The sequence below is a fragment of the Herpailurus yagouaroundi genome, unplaced genomic scaffold (assembly GCF_014898765.1).
Source record: "Herpailurus yagouaroundi ecotype Mexico unplaced genomic scaffold, PumYag 180, whole genome shotgun sequence".
NCBI classification, from domain to species: domain Eukaryota; kingdom Metazoa; phylum Chordata; class Mammalia; order Carnivora; family Felidae; genus Herpailurus; species Herpailurus yagouaroundi.
In genome coordinates this window covers 24129718-24152678 of record NW_024412411.1, presented here as the reverse complement: position 1 = coordinate 24152678, position 22961 = coordinate 24129718, and the positions used below count along the sequence as shown (strand labels likewise).

The 22961-nt window shown below is 42.0% G+C and overlaps 2 protein-coding genes across 8 annotated transcripts in view; both read left to right on the top strand.

Moving 5' to 3' along the window:
- CCDC82 (coiled-coil domain containing 82) overlaps positions 1 to 9644 on the top strand; it is a 34829-nt gene extending 25185 nt beyond the window's left edge. For 4 of the 6 annotated variants that reach the window (XM_040489691.1, XM_040489690.1, XM_040489693.1 and 1 more), the window contains exons 7-8: positions 3154 to 3339; positions 7578 to 9644. In XM_040489691.1, coding sequence (XP_040345625.1) covers positions 3154 to 3339; positions 7578 to 7661 — 270 coding nt within the window. In that variant the 3' untranslated portion in view covers positions 7662 to 9644. Of the gene's footprint in view, positions 1 to 3153; positions 3340 to 3715; positions 4207 to 7577 lie in introns of those variants that run through there. The other 2 variants (XM_040489694.1, XM_040489695.1) reach the window with 2 other exon arrangements.
- A 3767-nt stretch (positions 9645 to 13411) lies between these two features.
- Positions 13412 to 22961, top strand: part of MAML2 (mastermind like transcriptional coactivator 2) — a 349256-nt gene continuing 339706 nt past the window's right edge. The window contains exon 1 of one of the 2 annotated variants that reach the window (XM_040489689.1): positions 13412 to 15253. In XM_040489689.1, coding sequence (XP_040345623.1) covers positions 14741 to 15253 — 513 coding nt within the window. In that variant the 5' untranslated portion in view covers positions 13412 to 14740. The remainder of the gene's footprint in view (positions 15254 to 22961) is intronic. The other variant, XM_040489688.1, reaches the window with a different exon arrangement.

Below are 22961 nucleotides of genomic sequence, written 5' to 3'. Positions count from 1 at the left end.
AAAAGGAAATCACGTGAAGAAAAAGGGCGAAATCTGAGAGGCAGTTGGGAGGACCGACTGTAATCTTGAATTCATTTGAGTTTGCCCAGAATCTGTCCAGACTCCTGAAGATACTCAAGATCCAAAGGGAGAGGCAGGAATTTTGAAATAAGTGTCAGTGTGTAACATGTCCATGAAAAAAACGGACCAAAAGGAAATAGAATCCTTTGGCTCAGTCTATTGCACTAATTGTTTCTAGAGACCTAGAAACAAAAGAGAAACTTCTTCCCGTTCTTCCTCTTTTCTTGAGGATCTTTTTACTTTCTTCTTCATACTTTCACTTCCATAAGGACCTGGCTCCTCTGTATATTAAGGAGGGCCGAGAGAAATACCTCAAAAATCTCCCTATAATTAGCTGGATATTACAAATGTGCATAATGCATGTTTCATTGTATCCTTGCCTTAGTTTGTTAACCAGTGTGTTTACACTTCTACATGCTGTATCTAATAAATTACAAATCAGATTCTTTCTACTGCCTTACAATTCACCATCTGCTGTCTTAGGAAAATTTGGTGACAGGTTTTAGCTGTTTCAAATTGTATCTTTGGATACATAGGATCCCTTAACTCACATTGATAACTGAGGTGAATCAGTTATTTTCAGATACATCAGTTTATAGAACCATGCTAACTAACCCTGAACAGTGGATTAGTAACCATTTACATGTCATTTTGCTTGTCTTCATTGAGAACAATCATCACAGAACTTATTTCTCTATCTCTGGCAATTTTTTTTAGTATTGTCTATCTTGTTAGAATAGTGTCCTTAATATCCAGAAATGCAACTAGATAGTTAAAAGTAATCTCTAAATATGTTTCTCAACATTTAAGGTCACTGTTCTTACAGCAGAGTTTTATCTTAGTACTTTATATAAATGGAATCCGACAGTGTAAACTGTGTACAATGTACACAGAAATTCATAAGGTATAATAGGCTGTGACAATACACTAAAAACAGGTGGGGTGAAGGGAGAGGTCTACTTGCATTCTTACAGCTATTACATGCATTTACTCTTTCCTGTGAACTCCTACTAACAATGGTTTAGGCTCTTCCACAGAAAATGTGATCACATTTTATGATCACATAGTGTGAGAATATTCTAAAGGTAGTTTTGGGTTATTGATCTACATAAGTGTAAGTAGCTGCCAAGAAGGCAGGAATTTGAAATGGAAAGAAGTAAACTATAATGTTAAATATTTTCAGTGGATATTTTTGTTTCACACAGGTAAAAGATTTTTAAATAAGGGTGTTTAAATACCTCCTCCCTCCCTCTTGCCCTAACTTAAAATTTTTATGCAGATAAATTCCTCAGTTTTATGGAAATATAAAATACAGTATGGTGGAAAGTTTTTTAAAAATTATATTATTTTTCTACTGTATTATATCCAGAATGGCCATAGGAGACTTCAGCCACATAATCTACTTTGATAACAGAAATGGAGAGACATAGGGCACCTGTAGTGGCCACTGAAACTATTGTGGTATCTTTTTTACTCAAAGTATAAAAGGACATATTGGCCAGGGAGTTGTGTTGGTTGATATGACTTGTTTGATGATAATGTTGAGATGAGAAGGTTACTGAGAGTAGGCAAGCAATGAACAAACCATATGTGATTGTTTATTTTTTTTAAGTTATTTTGAGAGAGAGAGAAAGACCATGAGCAGTGGAGAGGCAGAAAGAGAGAGGGGAGAGAGAGGATCCCAAGCAGCACAGGGCTCAAACTCACAAACCGTGAGATCATGATGAACTGGAATCAAGAGTCAGATGCTTAACTGCCTGAGCCACCCAGGTGCCCTTGTGATTATTTCTAATAATACAAAAAACAGAAAGGTTTTCATGGAACTTGAACAGAAATCTTAACATGGTTTTCTGGAATTTTTGAGGATTTTAAGGAAGACTGTAAGATGTCCCAAATACCATTTTCACAAGATATGCATCAAACCCGTTGCTGATCATATTTAACTTTCATTCAGTTTTGACAAACTATTCTTTATTTTATTACTATTTTTTGCCAATGTACTCAGGTTATTTATTTAACTAATCACCTGCATGATCCCTTGCAGGGTGACTTCAGGAAAACACTACAATTCTTTGTTAGATGGAACACAAGTTACACACATCAATATTGTAACTATGCCACTTGTACTAAACTCATGAAAACACAACCCACTAGTGAATTTAGGCACAGAGACAAATACATAACTTAACAGGGAATTTGTCTCTGTCCTCTGGTTGCTTCACGAGAATGAGATTGATCATGTAATAATGTTTTTAGTTATAATGTTATTTTGTAGTTTTCCTATTTCAGTTTTCAGTGTGTATAACGGTACACATTCCAAACGTTCTGAACGGGAAATGCTCTGGTTGGTTGATTCACAAGAAGAGTATTCTTAATCACGGAATCCTGGAAGTCCATATACACATAGAAGTTAAAATTCTTATATTTTGCTAACAGTAAAACATTAATGTGTTACAATCACATCAGAGTCACTAATTAAGGAACGAAATAGGACTAAACACAAAGTTTTTACTTTACAAAATGCTTTGGAGCAAATTATTTAGTGAAAAACCGCCAATTGGTTTGAGAGTTTGTTTCAGTTTTGCATGTTGCTTTTAAGCTAGAACATTAGTCTAATCCAGGTATTTCTAGTTCAGTAACTGTGTCCGTGGGGTCTATTTTCTTGCTTTGGGTGTGCCTGTTCTTCTGCCTTAACAAGCCATTTTTCTCCTCAAACTTGCCTAGCTCTGGTTTTTAAAGACTTAGTTCAAGCATCACCTACTCGAGGACCCCTCTCCTCTCTGGATTGGGTTAATTGTCCCTCCTTTGTACCTCGGTAGCATCTCTTGCACAGCATTTGACACATCGTTTTGTAATCAAATGCATGTCCGGTGCTTAGCCCAATACTTGAAAAAACATAGCAGATGTTCAGTTTTTCTTAACTAAGTTGTATAAGAGAAGGTGAGTGAATCATTGTACAAACATTTTGAAAATTAATAATGCATTTATTAAATTTTGCTGTTAAAGAAAAATCTCAAAACTAGAAAGGCTGTGTAATCATTACTATATGTTTGACTTCATATGTCAGGTAATAATGTTTACTCCTTGATTTAGGTGTTTACTGTTGGCAGAATTTGTGCTGATCGTACCAGAATTTATCACAAACTGAAACATTTTAAGTTCAAGCTGTACCAGGAATGCTGCTCCATTGCAAAGACAGAAGAAGTTGAGGATGAACAGGTTAAAGAAACAGTGGAAAGAATTTTCAATCAGTCAAAAGAAAGTGGCTGGATTAAGGAGGTAAGGTGAAGATAGAAGAATCATTGCATTCATAGATTCTGGAGCCTAATTATGATCAGCAAAATGATGCAAATGATTAGAAGACAGTGAAATTTAAAAGAGAATCTCTCCTTTCCCCCCGTCTTTGTATTTTCTCTTCTTCCACCCATTCCTTTCATGCTTATCATTGTCCAACCCTGAACAGGTGCCCTGATGATCTAAGCATTCCTTCAGCGCATCAGATAAATTGAAATCAGCGATAATACTGTCCTGTAATGAAGGCCCTCTGTCCTTTCACTTTTATATATATGGTATCCCTTACATATATATTAAGTCCCTGTATTTTCTTTGACGAAGTGTAGGACTCACCTCTGCTTGTCTGCTTCCTATTCTTTAGAACAGTTCTTGTGACCCGAGAGTGAAGAAACACCTGGTGCCAATCTGAGGAAAGGATCTCGGCTGCCAGTTCTAATACCACCCACATCCTCTTCTTGAGGACATGGGCTGAGCAGTGAGCACTGTAACTGAAGATCAAGGGGAATGCAGAGGTTTCAGGCCACGGCACTGATTTTGATTCCCCCAAATCCTGCTGATCACTAAGTTTGATATCAGGGATAAAGTGGGGGTTTTGAAGAGTGCACTGGATTCCTGAAGATCTGCTGGCAGCTCAGAAGCTCTGGTCTGCTCACAGAGCTTTTAGAATTGTTTATGGTACTTGGAAAGAATGCTATTATGGTTGCAGTCTTCTAAAACAAGTGTAGTTACGTGAACGTATAAGAGAAAACATATAGCAGATTTTCAGGCAACTCAGATCAACAGTATATTTAATCTTAAAAAAAAAAAAAAAAAAAAAGCCTGCCTTGAGATCTGTTGCCTGGGTTATTTATATCATAGGGGAATTTGTAAAAGAGGAAAATAAAAAAGATGAGAGCTTAGTGAATAAACTTATGAGCAAAGGGAAAGAAAAAGAGAACAACAAACAGGAACTTGTTAGGACACGTCATATTCTGCAGAGGTGTCCCAGTCTGGAGAGTGACATCAAGACTGGTTTCCCTTCTGAGGATTATCTTCCCATCACAGCCACACCACCCAGTGGATCTCTCTGCCTGCCCCCCACATCTTGACCCTTCTGTAGTCTTTTCTCTCATTTTACTCTCCTCAGCTTTTTATCTTTTACTTTGCTTCAGCTTCTCTCCCAGTGCTTTCCTCCCTGTCCTCCTCTGTGCTTTTCAGTTTGCCTTAGGGAGAAGCCACCACTTAGCCAGTAAGTCCCATCTTCATTTTCCATGATGACCTGAAATTCTTACGTGCTTTCACTGGTGCATTTAAGTGTTGCCAACGCTCTCATGGAGTTGAAAAACCTTTTGGGACACCACATTTTTTAAAGAATTGTGTGCCAGGTGTAGAAAAATCACTATGCATGTATTATATATATTATATATAATAATAGTATATGTGGGGAAGAACATTAAATTTCTGGCAGAGAATAAACCAAAAGCATTTCCAGATCATGTACCTTAGAGAAAGCTTAACAAGGTTTCTAACAGAAGGGACCTGGAATAAGAAAAAAAATATTCTTGGGAAGAGAAAACCCAAGTGTCCTCTCATGCTTAAAGAAAAACACTTAGCATTGGGCATTTAAGGTATTTCAAGATCATGCATGTTTAGGACAACATGCACATTTTGTTTTTCACATAAAATACCACAGAGCTTCATTTTCTTTCCGAGATCCCTCCTTCTTTAAAAATATTTGTCCACACGTTTTCTCAAAAGATTTCCTAGAAACTACAGTTTAGAGCCGATATAAACCCATACGCAGCATTTTGTGCTGTGATTACCTTTCAGAGCTCCTCAAGCACTCTGATGTTTCTCAGCACCACCCCACCTACCCCTGGGAGTGCGCGTGTCCCGCGCGGCACGGCCGCACTGCATTGCTCATGACACATGCCTTTCTCTTTGGCTGCGCTCCTATGGCCCCAGCCACCCGCACCCTTTCCAATGCCAGGGCTCAGCGCTACTTGAATGGCCAGATCTGTGGCTCTTTTTGCTCTTACCTCCCACTGATTATGTCAACCCCTTCTTTCACTTCACACAAACGATTTGGTCTGTCTTTCCTCCCAGCTCACATTGCACACCTTGCTTTTTCCTTATCTGCCCCTTCCTCCTCCACCTCAGGATATTTCTGCATTTCTTCCCAAAGACCTGCCAACTAGACTGACTTCTTGTTCCTCCTCCTACCAGTTGAACTAAGATGACCTGTTTTTAATCTAGGATGACATTAAAGGGTAGGAGGAACCTGAGTGTGAAGAAAATAATGAATGGGGAGCACCTGGATGGCTTAGTCAGTTAAGCATCTGACTCTGGATCTTAAGGCTCAGGTCTTGATCTCATGGTTTTGAGTTCAAGCCCCACATCAGGCTCTGCACTGCGTGTGAAGATTACTTAAAAAAAGGGGGAAAAAAAAAGAAAAAGATGCATAAGAAAATTATAATAAAACCAAAACATATAATAAATATAATAAAAGTAATTGATTCCAAATTACACTTGAAGGACATTCTGTCATATGCCACTGGCAAAATTCTAACAAATGTTTCTCATTAAGAAGAAAGTGCACGTGATGATGGGGTTTCCAGAGAAGTTGAAGATAGGGTTGTTGGGATAGGGTGGTGAAAACAGGAACATCAGGAAAGGGGAGAATGTATTTCAATAATACTATCAAGTCTCAGTTTTGTGGTATGAAAAGTTTAAATTTTTTACATAAAGATTGTTACATAACAAAGAATTTTAAATAACGATTTGATATCTCACCCCTTCCTGAAACTCTTCTTATGTGGTCTCTTCTCTTTCCCCCCTTTTAAACTTGTTTCCTGTTCTTTTCTTTCTCTCCTTAAACTGGTGTTTCTCAAATCAAGGCCCTAACTACCTATATCAGAATCACCTAGAAGTTTGTAGAAAATGTGTAGTTCCTGGCCTCCCTGCAGAACTACTGAATGAGACTCCTTGAGGGTGTTAAACACCCAGTATTTAACAAGTTAGGTGATTCTTAAGCAAATCAAAGATTGAGGGCCGCTAGTTAAAGGTACTTGTTGCAGGGCACCTGGGTGGCTCAGTCAGTTGAGCATCCGAATTTGACTCAGGTCATGATCTCACGGTGGTAGTCTGTTAGTTCAAGCCCTGCATGGGGCTCACTGCTGTCAGCATGGAGCCAGCTTTGGATCCTCTGTTCCCCTCCTCTCTGCCCATCAGTCCTCCGCTCACACTCTATCTCTCTCTCACAAATAAATAAACCTTTAAAAAAAGAAAAAGTACGTGTTGTTCCATGTTCCATTCTCGGCCCCTATAAGTTCTCCGACTTGGCAAACCTATTCCTTTCTTCATGTCTAACTGGTGTTTCTGACCAGAAGATCCCAACCTCCTCCTTTTATGTTCTGATCTCTTTCTCACACTCCATTCCACAGTTCACATGTTTTAATCAGTAGGTCAATCTGGCACCTCAAAGGGGTTAATATAATAAGATCCAAACTCTCCAAATTTTTAGTAAAAAAGAATGGTGGAACCAGAATCTTTAGGTGGAGAGAACAGCCAGGCAATACTGTCTTCTCTCTGAATTTTACTTTGCTATAGGAAGGCTTTCTTTTTTCTAACTAAAGCCACACCCCCCCCCCAACCTTTAAATCTCAGAAATCGCATACTATAATGATTAAAATCATGGATTTAAATATTTTCCAGCAGTAGAATTTGGAGGCAAGTTACTTTATTTCTCTAAGTTGCCTCTTCACTAAAATAGGAATTAAAACAACAAAGAGTTTTGATCGTGGATATTAAAAGATCAACACATTTTAAGCATTTAGTATTGGACCTAACAATTAGTAAGTGATCAATTAATGTCAACTATTATTAGTAATAAAAGCAAGAAGTTTTCCCTCCTTCACGCAGTATGGCTGGGATTGCAATTTTCCAAAAGAAATTTAATAAGAGAAAAAATATATGAAGATAATATAAAAAGCATAAAAACAATCAAACTTTTAATGTACAGGTTTCTAATTCTAGAATACTTTACTCCTATCTAATAGAACCTACCTGAATACTAGGTCAAGAGAATCTTGTAGTCCAAAGGTTATTTCCAACCTCCCCGCCCCCCCCCACCCCGTTCTTTTCTTCATTCTTTCCAGAGAAGGTGATCCAGTCAGAGGTCTTGAGGGGGAAAAGGTTTCCTAGCCCTTTCTAGAAGGAAAACACACTTCTTTATCTTTCCATAGTTTCCTACCACCACAAAAGTCAGGTCATCGGGATCCTCTCTCTCTTCATTGGGAATGGAACCAGAGTTCATAAGAAACCATTAGGTCAGTTAATTCTCCTCAATTGAAGTCAGTATTTTGAACGCTATTGATTGTGAGATTTCTAAATCATCCTGACCCCTCTCTTATCTTGCCCCACCCTGGGTCTTAGCTCTTCATCTTCATTGCTATCACTGGAATTTGGGACCTCATTACCTAACTTATTACAAGACACTAGTAACTAATTGCTATACTATTCTAGAATAGTGTTTTACCATTTTTCTTAAAACACATGTCAGATCAGGTCAATCTCCTACCGTATAACCTTTAGCAGGGTCACATTGCCTGTCACATTATTGCTAAACTCCTTCAGCTAGCATTTCATACATTTTATTCTCTGACCACAAACTCTTTGGTTCAGTCTTCTCTTTCTGTTCCCCTACAAAACCTCAAATTATAGTTAAATTCCATAAAATCTTGTCTTCTCACCGTTGCATGGGCTGTTGTCTGCTGCAGAAAACTCTCCCCAGCAAATCTTTGCCTATCGAATCCTTTTTCCCAGGACAGCTCAAGTGATTCTCTTTCCCGATCACTTCAACTAACCATGGCTACTCTTCTGAGCCTTCCTAACAGTGTCTATATACTTTGTCATAGCACCAGTGCCATGTACTGGTGTTGTATTGTACACATAGTATTGGTGTACTCCCAGTGAACTCTGGTCTGTTTAGGATCAGGGAAAGAGATTATTTTTGTACCTAGACAGTCATGAGAAAGTATTCAATATATGTTATGTGTTCAAACAATTCTTGTTGAGTAAGTTATTGAAGTTGTTATACTTCTATAAATATGATAATAGAAAAATTATATTTTATAAGAACATTATGAGATCAATAATAATGTTCGGTTTGATCTCTTTCCGCTCCTTTATGAGTTAGAAATGCTTATTTGCAATTGTGTCCCTGTTTATAATGAGATTTTTGCTCGTGATTATCATGAAATGAACATGTTCCTGTTTGTCTCTGTAGATTGAAAAGGCCTACCTTATCTTCTTTGCTTTGAGTAAAATAACTAGCTTTTTTATTGTATACACAGAAATATGGTCAACTTCAAGAATATCTAAATTTGGCGGATTACTTTCAAGATGAGAAGTTTGACTGAATTGTAACACATTTCCTTCAGAGAAGATTTTATAAATTCCTGTAAATGTGAAGATCATGAGTCTTGTTTCTCTGTATCATGTGACGTTTTTATAAATTTTATGTGTATTTTCATGGCAAATATCTTGTTTAAAACATATGTTCATCTTAATTTCCATGAAATGGCACTCACAGTTGAATAAAAGTTTTATCTGCTGTACATAGAAAACATAAGCCTAATAATTTTTAAGTAAGTGTATTTTAAAGTTACAAAACAATGCCTTTATAACAGATGATCATCAAGTGAATGAGCTGTTCATGTTCTGTCACCTTAGTAGACAAATACTGTATTTTAAAAATGAATTTAGATCAACACCTACGTGTATTTATTATTGAATCCCTGCCCAGATCTGTTGATTATCCTTTCCAGTATTAAATGATCTGCACTGATATATTGTTCACTGCTATCATTATCTACACCAGAGGGCCATGGAAGAAACCCAATGTTTCATTCAGTTCAATCCCCTCACCTCAGAAGCAGACTATAGTTTACCCATTCCAAGTAAAGGAACGCTTTTCTCCTTTTCTAAAGTCTCCTTTGGAAATAGATCTCAGGCCGCCAGAGTCTTTCAACCCTCACATTCAGGAATAATTTCATGGTGTGTTTTTTCATGCTTCATAATGTTCTTTATATTTTTTATTCGATTTTGTCTACATGCTAATGATTAAGATGTATTTTATTTATTTTTATCCATAACTTTTCCCATATATGTATTTATGTTAGGATCTGAAGATCTCAGAGAGACAAATTCAGCCAAAAATAGTTTAAAAGCATATTTTGGCATCTGCATTGCTTTGCACATTTAAATTTTCTCATAATATAATAAAGTAAAATGGTTTCATAGTGATCAAACGGACCCTGTCTATTCTGTATCTTTAATTCTTAAAAGTAGTGTCACAGTAGGATCTATGTTAATGTGGAATTTTAGATACTTGTTTCTGACCTCCTCAAGTGTTGACTAAACCTGGCTTCATTTACTATGTGGCTCATGCATGGAGTTCAGGGTATGTGCATACGCTAAAAAAACTACATCGTATTAAGTCCTTACATAGAGAGATTACTTAATATTTTCTGCAGTGAATTCTCTGAAAGTATCCCTATTGTTATTGTAAGCAAAACTAATAGAAAAAGCTCACAAAGTGCTGAGAATACTGATGCTGATGTTTCATGTGAGGAGTGCACACCTTTTTGAAAAGGGTGAAATTGGGGCGCCTGGGTGGCGCAGTCGGTTGAGCGTCCGACTTCAGCCAGGTCACGGTCTCGCTGTCCGTGAGTTCGAGCCCCGCGTCAGGCTCTGGGCTGATGGCTCAGAGCCTGGAGCCTGTTTCCGATTCTGTGTCTCCTTCTCTCTCTGCCCCTCCCCCGTTCATGCTCTGTCTCTCTCTGTCCCAAAAATAAATAAACGTTAAAAAATTAAAAAAAAAAAAAGTGAAATAGATATTTCAGTCACATATCTCAATTCTTACTTCTCTGGCATACGGAAATAATCCTTAACTAAAATGAGGCCACAGTTGAAAGTTGAAGATGCAGTGACAGTGCCCAGAAAGAAGCAAGGCAGAATTGGAGGAAAAGTAATAGTCAAGTTGGAAGGATCGTGAATGACTGGTAAAAAGGAAGGCCAAGGAAAATGAGAGAATTCTCTGTGAAGTGTCTCTAATGACCCTGGAAGCATCACTTCTCATATGTGACACTACAGACAAGTTTGAGACCGCTGAAGAGTGAGCGTTCCTTCCACCGGTAGAGTTTTAAAAATTAATTTATGTATCATTTAAGTACCATTGTTTAACTTGTAAAAATTAAGACATCATTGATTAGAGGGACTCAAGAGGGCAGCTGACCCCGTTCCTAGGCAAGGCATCTTGTTGGCGGGAAGAGTTTTCCCTGTTGGAACAGCATTGTGACTGTCGATCAGGAAATGTAAGAAGTAGCTTTGCTAATGTCTGAGGCTACTGCAAATGAGCATGCTTCTTCAGTGGGTGTCTGAAGAATACAAGAAGCTCTTAGGTCTATGGTAACACTAAAAGAATGGCAGAGGGACAGGCTGTTAGGAAATGAGGACGAGCATGGATTAGGGAGACAAAAGCAAGTAGTCCATAAAAAAATGCTGAAAATGTTGAAAAAACTGAAATAACCTTTACAGGTGTTAGGACATAATTATGGTATCATCTCATCATAACCATCTATATCATCGATTTGACATAACACTAAAAAATAGTTTATACACTTAAAATCCCACATGTCTGTGAACTTTTTAGATCTGGGCATTTATTACTGTAGCGTTAGGTGCTTTAGTGTTAGGCAGACATGGTTAGTTGAGATGATGAGGAAGACAGAAACGGACAAGTAAAGGAAAGTAATACTTGAAAGAATTCATATTTGCTACACAGAAGCGTTAGGGTTTTAAGAGAGAACAGTACCATAAACAGGGGGAAAAATAAATACTTTATTGGCAGTTTGATGTAGTTGACCGTGTTTTCTCACTTGTCTGCTCTTGTACTGAGATGAATAGTTGTATTCAATCCTCATTTCTCGAAAGGATTATAGGACTGGCTTGGACTCTAGCAAGGTGAGTAGAGTGTGACTGCAGCTCTGTCTGCTACGTTGAGGCACAAAGCCCAGTGGTTAAAAAAGCATAGGTTTGAAATCAGCCTTGAACTAGAGTCCTGCGCTGTGATCTCTAAATCACATGAACCGAAACGAGTAGTTTGATTTCTGTGATCCTCAGTTTCCTCATTTATACATGAGGTTAATAATACTTACCTTCCAAGTTTGTTTGTGGATTAAGGGAGATCTGTGTGAAGTGCTGTGTCTGAGACAGTGATTGTAAATAAACAGTGACTGATGTGAATGGAAATGGAGGATGTGCATGATAATGATTTCAGCTTGAAATTAAATGGCTGTGAAGGACAAATGTATACAAAAGACACTCCAAAAAAAGTGACTTACACCACTGAATACAGTATGAAAATCTATTAAATTCTTGCTTGGCAAGTTTTTAATTTCTGTCCCTGTCCAGCATGGAAATCAAAGTTTATATCAGTAAGGAATAGCAGATTTGACTAAGGACTCTGTGTTACTTACTAATGAAAATCAATGCTACTGCATGACTGTCAAGTGAACCGTACATTTTAAATTTAAATATTACATTTTCTCTTTTATCAAGTATCATTGCTGAATATAAAGTACCCATAGCAATAGAAGATAATGTCTAATGAATACAGCTTTTTAGAAATCAAATATAAAACGATCAAAACTCCTTCGATTTTTAATGACACCTCATGAGAGAGTGCTCCATCAAATTTGCACTCCTAACAAAAATATATCTCTGCCTATCTCTTCACAAGTAATGAGGAACCTGGCCTTAGAAGGGACAGATAGAAGTATATTCCAATGAAAAGAAAAAAAAAGTTATATTCCATCAGAGTATACTTGTCCCCAGTTCCAGCAAACATTCCAGAATTTGTGAAAATAAAATGGACTAAAGTAGGCCAGCCTGGTGGGAACTAAACTGTAAATAATCCATTCTTAAAAATGATTGCATTGATGTTACCTATTCATTTCTATCCATAGCTCAGTTTGGAGCTGGAACATGTTCCTGAGATGTGAGAGTTGGTTTAGATTAATGAAGTCCCATTGCTCGAGACCTCAAATTCGAACGACTTCCAAGTTAGGACACACAGCATGTTTTTATGGTCCTGAGTAGCCCAATATTGTGCTCACTTGAATTTATTCTCATAGCTGATAATGACAAGCAGAATCCAATATACACTTTTGAGAACTTAAAGGCAGGATCACACGGAGATGAGGGGACAACGGTCTGTGTAAGAGATGTATTTGGTTCATGTTACTAAACTTCTTGAAACTCCACTGCTGCATATTGATTTTCCTCTTTGTATATGTAAACCAGACAGCCATGGAGATCTCAGATCTTGCAGTTGTCAGAGGTCACCTTGTATTTTCAAAGAAAACCTTTTATTGTTTTTTTTTTTCCCCCTAGAACTGGTATTGGTGATTTCATCATCCTAAAATATTTTATTTCTCCCTACTGGTTTACTTGTAATCACCCAGGTTGACTTACCCAGAGACACACAAAACAGGCAGGCAGGTAGACAAACACACGCCTGCCCCTGTGGAGCTAGCGGTGTGATTTCCTCTGCACCCCTCCCTCCTCCCTCTCCCAACCCGCACACACTCACATGTCTTCCTTATTATACTAATGAACATTTCCTCGGTACTCACCCAGCTCTCACTAGGGTGCTCAGTGGTGTCATTTACAACATATTGAAAAATGAAAACGATATCCTCAGGGGGGCGTAATGTAGGTCTGAAAGGGAAAATACATTCCCTGGCCGGGAATTTCTTAAACATTTAGAGCTGGTGAAGTAGTTGTGTGGAGGTTGGGGAATTTCCCCAGCCTTCCCCACTTAGCCAAGTCAGGCTGAGCTAAGTGAGCCCTACCGAGACGCGCGGGCTTTGGGATTTACCTCTTCAGCCACTGGGAGGCCCTCTGCGTTCCCCTTTCCCCGGTGCCTGGCTGCAATTACTCACTCGTGCAGTGGCACCAGCCTTCCACCAGGGAGCCGCGGATCAGCTCTCCCGCCCGCCCCCTCCCCCCCGCCCCCATCTGCAGCTTGCTGGCTCTCTCTTTTCTCCCTCTCTGTCTCACTCTCTCTCTTTCTCTCCCTCTCCTATCGGAGCACAATGAAAGCCTGTGTATCGCCGTGACTCCGGGCAGTGGAGCCAGTGTCAGCAAAGCGGCTAACAACAGACGGGAAAGAGAAAGGAAAATACAAGCTACTTTTTTTTTTTTTTCTCCATCTATAAAGCGGAGCAATACAAGAGATAGAACCACATTGCTTATTGCGAGTCCAGACCCTCAGATCCACTGGCCGGGGATGGAATGTACAAAAGTGGACAGAAAAGTGGCTGGACATGACTCGGTGCAATTTGCTGGAAGTTTGTAAGTTTGACCATCGTTTGTAAATTACTCTCGGAAGAGTTTGTCTCTCTTGATACTGTGTTAGAATAGAGCCGGGGGTGAGGAAGCGTAAGCGGGAAAGAAAAAAATGTGTTGAAGGATCTCTCTCAGTGGCTAGCGACTTCAGACTGCTTTCATTTAAGGCTAGGAAACCTTAGAGGGAATGAGGATTTTACCGGTGATTGGATTAGCCGAAGAAAAAAGCATGGTCCAAAAGTCCAACTACTGACATTGTTAACAATTGAAAAGCGATCTCCCTCTTTGGGGAGAAGACAACATCCTACAGTACCCCAAAGAGGAGAAAACACCGGAGCAAAGGGAAAGGGAGGAAAAATTAAAAGCCAAAAGACAGTCTGTCTTGATTTTGTGTACATTCTGTACATTGACTTTGAAAATTTTTCTGAAACAGCACTTTTTTTTCCAACCCGAGGAAAAGTAAAGGCTGCAGGTTACATAGACGTGGTAGAGTTGTGTTTCTCTGCAGAAACATCCCCATAAAAATTTTTGTGAAACAACTAGGTGAGGGGGAGTCCAGCTCTCTATTAATACCTCTCTCAATTCCCTTTGCTGCCTGTCTCTGTCTCTGGCTTGACAATCCCTGAATTCTTGCTCTAACCCCCAGATTGTGTGTTTACAAAGTGCCTAGTGGCTCTTGTCAGCGTGGTGGTGGGGGGGAACCCCCCCACCAACTCGGTCCAACTTCTCAAGAGCTGTCAAGTGCAATTAGAGTAAGTTGATAAGGGTTTGTTTCCAGCTAAGCCTCTGCGATTGGTTTCTATTCTGTCTCCTCACCCTCTTTTTACTAACTCCCCTCCCCCACACCTCCACTGCTCCCCCCCAACCTCTGAAGACCTCTATTCATGTGGCCCTGAACACTGAGCTCACATTGTCAAAAACAGATTTGCCTGCAGTAGCCAGCACTAGCCTCCTTCCACCTCACCATCCCAGAGGCAGCATTGTGTCCAGTAACATGGGGGACACAGCGCCCCCACAGGCCCCCACAGGAGGGCTAGGGGGGGCCCCTGGGGCGGGGCTCCTTGGAGGGGGCTCAGTCACCCCGAGAGTGCACAGTGCTATCGTGGAGCGCCTCCGGGCTCGGATCGCCGTCTGCCGCCAGCACCACCTGAGCTGTGAAGGACGCTATGAACGTGGTAGGGCTGAGAGCTCAGACCGGGAAAGAGAGAGCACCTTGCAGCTCCTGAGCCTGGTACAGCATGGCCAGGGGGCAAGGAAGGCTGGCAAACACGCCAAGGCCACTGCCACGGCTGCCACCACGGCGGCCCCTCCACCGCCCCCTGCTGCCCCTCCTACAGCCTCTCAAGCGGCAGCGACAGCGGCCCCACCGCCCCCACCAGACTATCACCATCACCACCAGCAGCACCTGCTCAACAGTAGCAATAATGGTGGCGGTGGTGGGATCGACGGGGAGCAGCAGTCACAGGCTCCAGCCCCTGGGGACCAGAGGAACTCAGCCCTCATTGCGGTAAGGCAACTGGTTTTCTCGTGGTCCTGGCTGTGGTGCGGTGGCCTTTTGTGAGGGTAGAGCGCGCCTTGGCCTGCTGTGGAGTGGACAGCAGTGAAAAGGGCCGAGGCGTTACCTGACTGCCTCCAAGGCCTTTGGGTATGCGGTTCGTGGTCTTATGCGTCTAGTGCTGCTGGCGCTCGTTCATGGGTCTTCCTGCACTTGCAGGGTATTTCTAAAGCGGTTAAAATCCTGGGTTTCCCACAGGCTCTCTGGAGTCCAGAGGTGGCTCCAACGCTGGCAAGACCTGAGTGGGCCACTGAGGAAGGCCCCGTCTCATAGACCCTCCTGCTTGGCCAGCCAGCTCTGATTAGGCCCAACAGGCCATTCTTCAGCCTGATGTTCGTCAAAGCTTTTTCCTTCTTTTCCGATTTCCCCTTCCCTCTTTGAGGTGGCCCCTTCTTGGGTTAAGAGAACATGAGTGGTGATCTAGTCCAACACAGAGAGGTTGCGTGAAGCATCCCCTCAGTCAAAAGTCAAACTTGGGGGAAACATCCCGAAGACGAGTGAGGCTTTTTCCCTGATTTCCTACAGACTCCCCACTGCCCGCAGCCACACTCCAATCAGGTAGTGCCAGCTGGCGGCATTCATTAAAGGGGGCAGCACGAAGGGGCTATTTACATGCTGTCATCCCAGGAAGTACCTTGTCTTCAGCTGCTCCTGGTGACAGCACCTCAAACCTGAAAGTTCTGATTAAGTTTCTGGCTGGAAGTTCTTCCTCAGAGGCACAGACACACCCCATCCCAGAGGGAGTATCCCTTGAATCATTGGCCCTTGGTGCCCGTCCTGGTCAGGTGACTGCCTGCCGTGTGCCGGCTTCCCCTGTAGCTGCTGGGCCAGTGGCCTCTGGGTAGAAGGTGGAGCCCTGCCCTGCCCTGCAGCCCTGCAGGCTTCCTCCATGTCTGAGGTCTGTGGGGCCCTTGAAGTTCAGTGTCCGCTCCCAGCGCAGCTCCGGTTTGCCCAGGCCAGCCCTGATGAAAGTCAGCAACAGGAAATGGCCATGCAAGCCTAAAAGTACTCAGAAAGCCCAAAGGAGAGGCCACCGCGTTGAACTCCTTTTCCAGAGGAACTGAGAAAGAAGCTTGAGAGACAGGACGTCCTCCAGCCAGGCCTCTAGGATGCTTCTTCGTGGCTCCCCCTTATCCCTGGCCTGGGTCTGTGGTGATGAAGTTTCCAGAAATTCTGGGAGCTAGGATAGTGGTCTTCTCCCCACCACACACACACACACACACACACACACACACACACACACACACACGGTTTGCTTGGGATGCCTTGAACTGCCGCTTCTTCGGCACCAATTCCAGACAAGCAGGAACTGCTAATACTTACACTGCCCAGTGTGAGCCACTTCATCCTTGAATTCGGTTAACCCGTGGGGTTGTATTAGAGCTTCAAGGCCTAATTCCTTTTCCCTACCACCTGTTCAATGCCCAGCTCTCCCTGGCATTCCCTAAGAGCGCAGTGGGAGTTTGTTTTGTGAAAGAGACATGCTGAAGTGAATGGGGGTGGGGGTGGGGGAGAATCACTCGAATGGAGAGAAGAATGAGGTTTGTATGTATGTGTGTGTCACTGGCATCTGCAGCCAAAAGTATCTAAATGCCTCGATTGTCCCCAGTAAATTTATAATCTGTCTGCAAGTCTCCCAATAATACCGCTTTGTGTGCTTCACAGTCTCCTGGTAAGTGTTTCTGGGGATGATACAGGGAATGAGGCGCCCAGCCTTTTTCAGTGGGGAAGACCCAATTCTGTCCTGGATGCCAAGACTGGATGTGGCGCTCACATCCCAGCCTCTGCAAGGAAGGTGGCGTGTCTGCTTCTGGCCATGTTCTTTTGATTTTTGTTGCCTTTTTTTGGGGGGGGGGGTTGGGGACGCACTTTGGGATGCGAAGTGAAACCAAGTTCAGTGGTTATTGCAACCTCACCATAGCAGTATCCATGCTGGCGGGATGGTGAGGGGAACGGTGTCCTGCCTTTCCCGACTGGAGGTTTACCGCTGCAGAAGCCAAAGGTGGCTGTTGTACCACTCCTGTTCTAAGAGAGAGTCTGATTTCCGCCTCGTAACCACCAGCCATGTCCTAAAACATGGCCTTGGAGGAGGCCCCCCTCCGGGCACGGTGATGATGCAAGGGTGCCACATGAGTTAGGAATAAAAAGACCAGTTTATTTCTAACGGTTGCTTTTTCAGTGAAAATGGGTGGCATAGCCAAGGTTGATCCACCACCCCCACCCCCCCATTTGGTTATTGGAAATTCCCTTCTCCACTTTAGCTTCTAAATTTGGAGTTTTGTTACTCAGCATGGTGCTCCGAGGTGGTGATGCAAGTTGTGTACTAACCTGATAACATTGTGTTGAGAAGGGAGGCCTGGGTATTTGGGAGTGATTCATCTACAGGTCCCACTTCACGCGGGCTCCTCTTATTTTCAGAAACACTTAATTTAAGGGAAATTTTGCACAGAAGGAGTGTTAGGATTCTTTCTTAATTTTATTGCTGTGGCCGTAACTGGATTTATTTCTGTCTGGGTGTGCTGGATGTATCACTTTCATAGTTCATTTGTATGTCGTAAGTGGCCATAAAGGTCCTTTGGAGGAAGAGAGAGAATATTGATCATCTGAAACCACACGTGCACTGCGTCCTCAGCTGAAATCTCTGTATGCTGCATGCCTGCTTGACTGTAGTCAGTTATATCTGAGTGGGTAAAAGGAGGACTTGTGGTCCAAGGGGTAGCGTTGACTGGAAGGTTGTTATACTGCGAGAAATATATAATGTCTGAGTTTTCTCAAGAGCTTGAGTTTCAAGAACAATGCAAGACTAACCTCCAAGCCGGTTCTAATTCTATCCACATCGAGAGCCTAATTCTGCAGCCCTTACTCAGCCAATGTCTTCATTTAGCGCAAGTACAAGTTCAGGGGAAGCCCCATTGCTGCAGAGACTGCAGGAACAGGGCCTTTCGGAGGGCCTGGATTATAGGGCTTTGAGCAGATCTGCATTTCTAACCACTTGGAGCAGGCTGCAGGCACTAAATCATCTTCTGGTGAAGTATGTTTGAATCTTTGAATGAACTGTGAAACTGAATAATTGTTGGTCCATGGAACAGTAAGGTTTAGAGCTTCTGCGGTTCATTATTAATCTTTCCCTTTTGCCCGAGACAGGCTCTTTTTTCTGTTGCATAGACTGTGTTGCTAGGATGGATAGATAAGTGGTTCCAAGTCATCTTTGGCTTTAGAGATTATCTTTTCTCTAATGTAGCGTAGAGGAAAGAAAGCAGATCAGACAAGGAGTCTGCGTCCTCGGTTCTGTGCCTGCTTGATCACCAACCAGCTGGGTGACCTAGGACAAGTTAGTTAGCAGTCATCTGTAAAACAGAAAGAACAATATTGCTGCCCTAGCATGTTGAGAGAACCAGATGAGTGTGTGTTTCTGAATAGGCTTTGGAAAGAAAACATAAAGCACTGCGGAAATGCAAGGCGTTATTACTAGTATTACTAATAATAAACCACTAAGCAACGAATCATAATACCAGTTTTTCCAGGGATTAAAAGTATACTTAAGCTTTCAGTTGTCTGTTTTAAATGGTGAAATAGCTTTTATTGTAAATAGAGGGATTGGTATTTCAAATTTAGTGCTGCCAAGAGAAAACTGAGTTATCAGTGTATTTAAGTGCTCCTGAAGGTCCCCGGGAAATCCCAGTTAAAATGTGCATTGTAGGGGCGCCTGGGTGGCGCAGTCGGTTAAGCGTCCGACTTCAGCCAGGTCACGATCTCGCGGTCCGTGAGTTCGAGCCCCGCGTCAGGCTCTGGGCTGATGGCTCGGAGCCTGGAGCCTGTTTCCGATCCTGTGTCTCCCTCTCTCTCTGCCCCTCCCCTGTTCATGCTCTGTCTCTCTCTGTCCCAAAAATAAATAAAAACGTTGAAAAAAAAATTTAAAAAAAAATGTGCATTGTTGTGAAAGTGATTAGGGTCTTTGGGTGCATGTCCTTTACGGGCCCCTGCATGGACCAGAGCAGCTTTGGAAAGGTGTGCGTGCCCACCAGAGCATCTAAGGAGCATTAGAGAAGTCGTTTGCACAAATGGCATGGGAAAGGTAAATATTTTGTCAACAATAGCCTAAAATGTTAATTGTTAGCTTAAGAAAGTCAGACAGGTTAAATCATTGCCAGAGTTCCCTGGTTATTTTTAACTGATGATGCTCAAGTTTCTAATTGACAATTCACAATCTGAGAGCTGTAAGTGGGGGGTTGGGAACAGGAACAGTTCATTGGCCAGATCTGGGTGTCTGTAGCTGTCCCCATGATAAATGACCTCCCCAGCACAGTGATAGGAGTGTGTACATTATTTATATATGCAGCCATCATTTCCTGAAGAACTGACTCTATTTTTGTCCTGTTTTCCAGAACAAAGTAATAAAGGGAGAGTTCTTATCTATCCAGGACCTTCCTACTACTTCTTTCAAGGAAACATAATTATCAGATCTCACAAAGCAAACGAGTTCAAGTGGAGAGAGAAGTTGGTGCAATCCTTTATCAAAAATGGACAGAAAGCTTGCTTTGACAGCAAGGGCTGTTATTATGTCAACTACGATGCCTCGCTTGTTTGGGTCAGTGTTTGTTTCCAGAAGGCATGTGTGTTCTTTGTTAGGTGGTGTTTTCTAAACCTTCAAGTTCTGCACCTTACAGTTTAATACTGTGTGGCTCCCCTCTGCCTGTAAACCTTTTGTGAGTACAAACATGGGTTTTCTGATATTCCAAGACACGATAATTAAGTACGACTAAAAGAGTGGCTGGGATTAGCTGTTCTTGATTTTAATTGTTGTTGTTGTGTGTTTGTTTTTAGTATTTAATCTCAAAAAACCTGGACGGAAATTTTAAACAATCCTCAGTGCTGCCACGCATGCAGCTAAGCCATTTTGAATGGATTCCACGACTTCCTTGTTCTTTAATCCTGTCCCTTATATATGTTCATAGGCTGGATCGTGTTTAGTGAAAACAATTCCAAATTCTTTCTTCTGCATTTTCATGCTAATTTCCCTCACACCCTCACAGGCTCTGTGGGAGAATAGACAGAAATGCAGCTAAAGACATAGACCCCTGCTCGCTCACCAGTCTAGTGGGCAAATGAAGACCACGTCAATAAAGTAACAGTAAAAGCACCAGCTAGGTAGAATGGACCAAAACTGGTGTAGAAAATCAGAAGAAAAGAGGAATAAACATTTATTGAGTCCTAGAATGTACCAGGCACGTTTATTTTATATTTTATGTAACGCCTTCAAAATAAAAAAAATAAAAAATACCCAGTGAGCAAGCAACATTGGCCCCACTTCACAAATAAGGAAACTGAGGCTTAGAAAAACAGTAAAAGGAAGAATTTGGTGCATAGATTTTCCATTTCATCCTGTGTTCAGATCCCATTTCACACCTGCTGGCTTTATGAGCTTAGGGAAATAATGTTATTCTTTTTGGGCATTCATTGGTAGCATCATCTGGATAACAAGCCTTGTGTTCTTTAGCAGAGTGGTCAACACCGGGCCTGACACACAGTAGGTGCTCAAAACGAGAGTAGTGTTAATGGTTGGTGGGAGAGAGATTCAACCCCAGGCCAGGGGGAGCTTTGTGTGGGTCACTAGCAGGGCCTGGGGCTTGGGGGGTGGGGGGTGGGGGAGAGTGTGGAAACGTGGAATGGGGTAGCTGAGTGAAGACGGGTGTGCACGTGAGGTGTGGGACAGAGCACAGCCTGACTGACGCGGTTGGGTGTGAGTAGTGGGGTGGCGGGGGAGGGCAGGTGGGGCTGATCCATTTCCTGGAGGGTCTGAAGCTCTGGAAAGAGTAAATCAGTAGCCCTGGAAAATGGTAGAGCATGGAGGGCTCAGAGGAGTCAGCATCTCTGAAGCAATAATAATCCTTCATACACTTGAAGACAAGTATTACATTTCCCCTCCAGCAGCCTCTTCTCATAGCACATTGCCTAAGTGTTCTGTATTACCTATCTTCAAGTCCCTTGAGCTGCTTAATGCCTTGCTATTTACACACTTCTCTTATTCCCAGTGAGTTATATACAGCATGACATGGCCTTTGGCATTGAAAGGAGATGGTTTTAAAAGCGCACTAGCTAGACACAGAAGAGAACCTACAAGAGGCATAACCAACTACAGACGTCTCTCCTCCCAGGCTCCCTAGGCCTTCCAGTGCCAGTAAGAATTGCCCTGTGGGTAAAAGTGTCTTCTCTTGATGTGTAAACTTATCTTCCCAACAAATGAGTTTGCTTGTTTATGAATTTGGAAAAGGTCTTTTCATTAAAAAAAAAAAAAAAAATGATGATGAGCAGAAACTTATGAGAAGCTGTGACTCCAGATAGCCTTTGAGATTTACTTACCCTCCTGCTTGCTTGCTTTTTAATGCAGATGTGTTCCGTATCTTTACCTTGCCCTAAGGCTCAGTTTCCTCTATTTGGTCCATGTTCATATGGCACAGGGAAGGCACCTGATGGACTAGATGGCGGAGGAGAAAAGCCAAACACTTTCTTCCCTCCTTGACTGAAGGCATGATGTCAGGATGCTGACCATAGCAAATGGGCTCTCTCTCTGTGGCTGCCAGCTTTGACCCTTCCCTATGCTTATCTGAGGGGCAGATGTGAAGGAATCAAAGCTGTTCCATTTCCTTATGGAGGGGATGAACAGAGATGATCACGTGTTCTCCACAAGTCTTGAAAAAGGCCAGAGAGTTGGGCCCTACCTTAGCTGAAGGAATGGCCGTGAAAGTGGGCAAATACCAATATTTACATGTACTGTGCTCTCCATGAGTCTTAATGATTTTAGCAAAGGTCCTGAAATTTTATATCAAGATTGTGGACATGGGAGCTATATAAAGTTTGAAGGAATTATCTCTTAATTCAACAAAGACTGGTTTTGCAGTAATTCTGTGGCATGAAAGTTCATGTATCCATGATGAGCAATTTGATATAGCCTTTGCCCTCTTAGTATTTACAGCTGAAAGGGGTGGGGATAGGGTTGGAAATAGAGGTGTGAAAGTTGGCTTAAGGAGGCAAGGCAGCATTTTTGCCGTTAAGAGCCTGGGATCAGGGGTGAGATTACCTGGTTTCACATCACAACTCCACCACTTGATAGCTATGTCTTCTTGATCCCATTAAACTCTCCCGCCTCAGTTTCCTCAGCTGTAAAATGGAATGATAGTATTAGATCGACTTCTGGTTGTTGATTAAATGAGGTTAATTGCCTAGCACCTGGTAGAGTCTCAGTAAAATTTTGCTGTCGTTATTAATGTGAAAAGGGACATACCTGAGTCAGATTCGTGGTTTTTTCCAGCTCAGGAGTCCATCATCAGAATGTGTCAGAGATGTTTTGTGGGAGGCCATGACTTGTCTCTTTAATATTAATTAAAACGGTTAGTGATGGATGCCATATCATCCAGTTTCCCTAAATAGTTTAATATGGAGATGTCATCTGGGATAGATTTACATTTCCCTAGCATGGGTTTAATAGTGTTCTTCTTGAGAATAGGATCAATTAATATCTCTTCCATTCTTGGGATTTGAGGACCTCTGATCTAGAACTTGACCGGAGTGTTTATGTGACTTCTTCTGGAACAGAGGCTGGGTCTCCATTCAGTTGCCTCACAAATGTGGCACATAGGCTCTGTGGGTAAATGAGAAATTT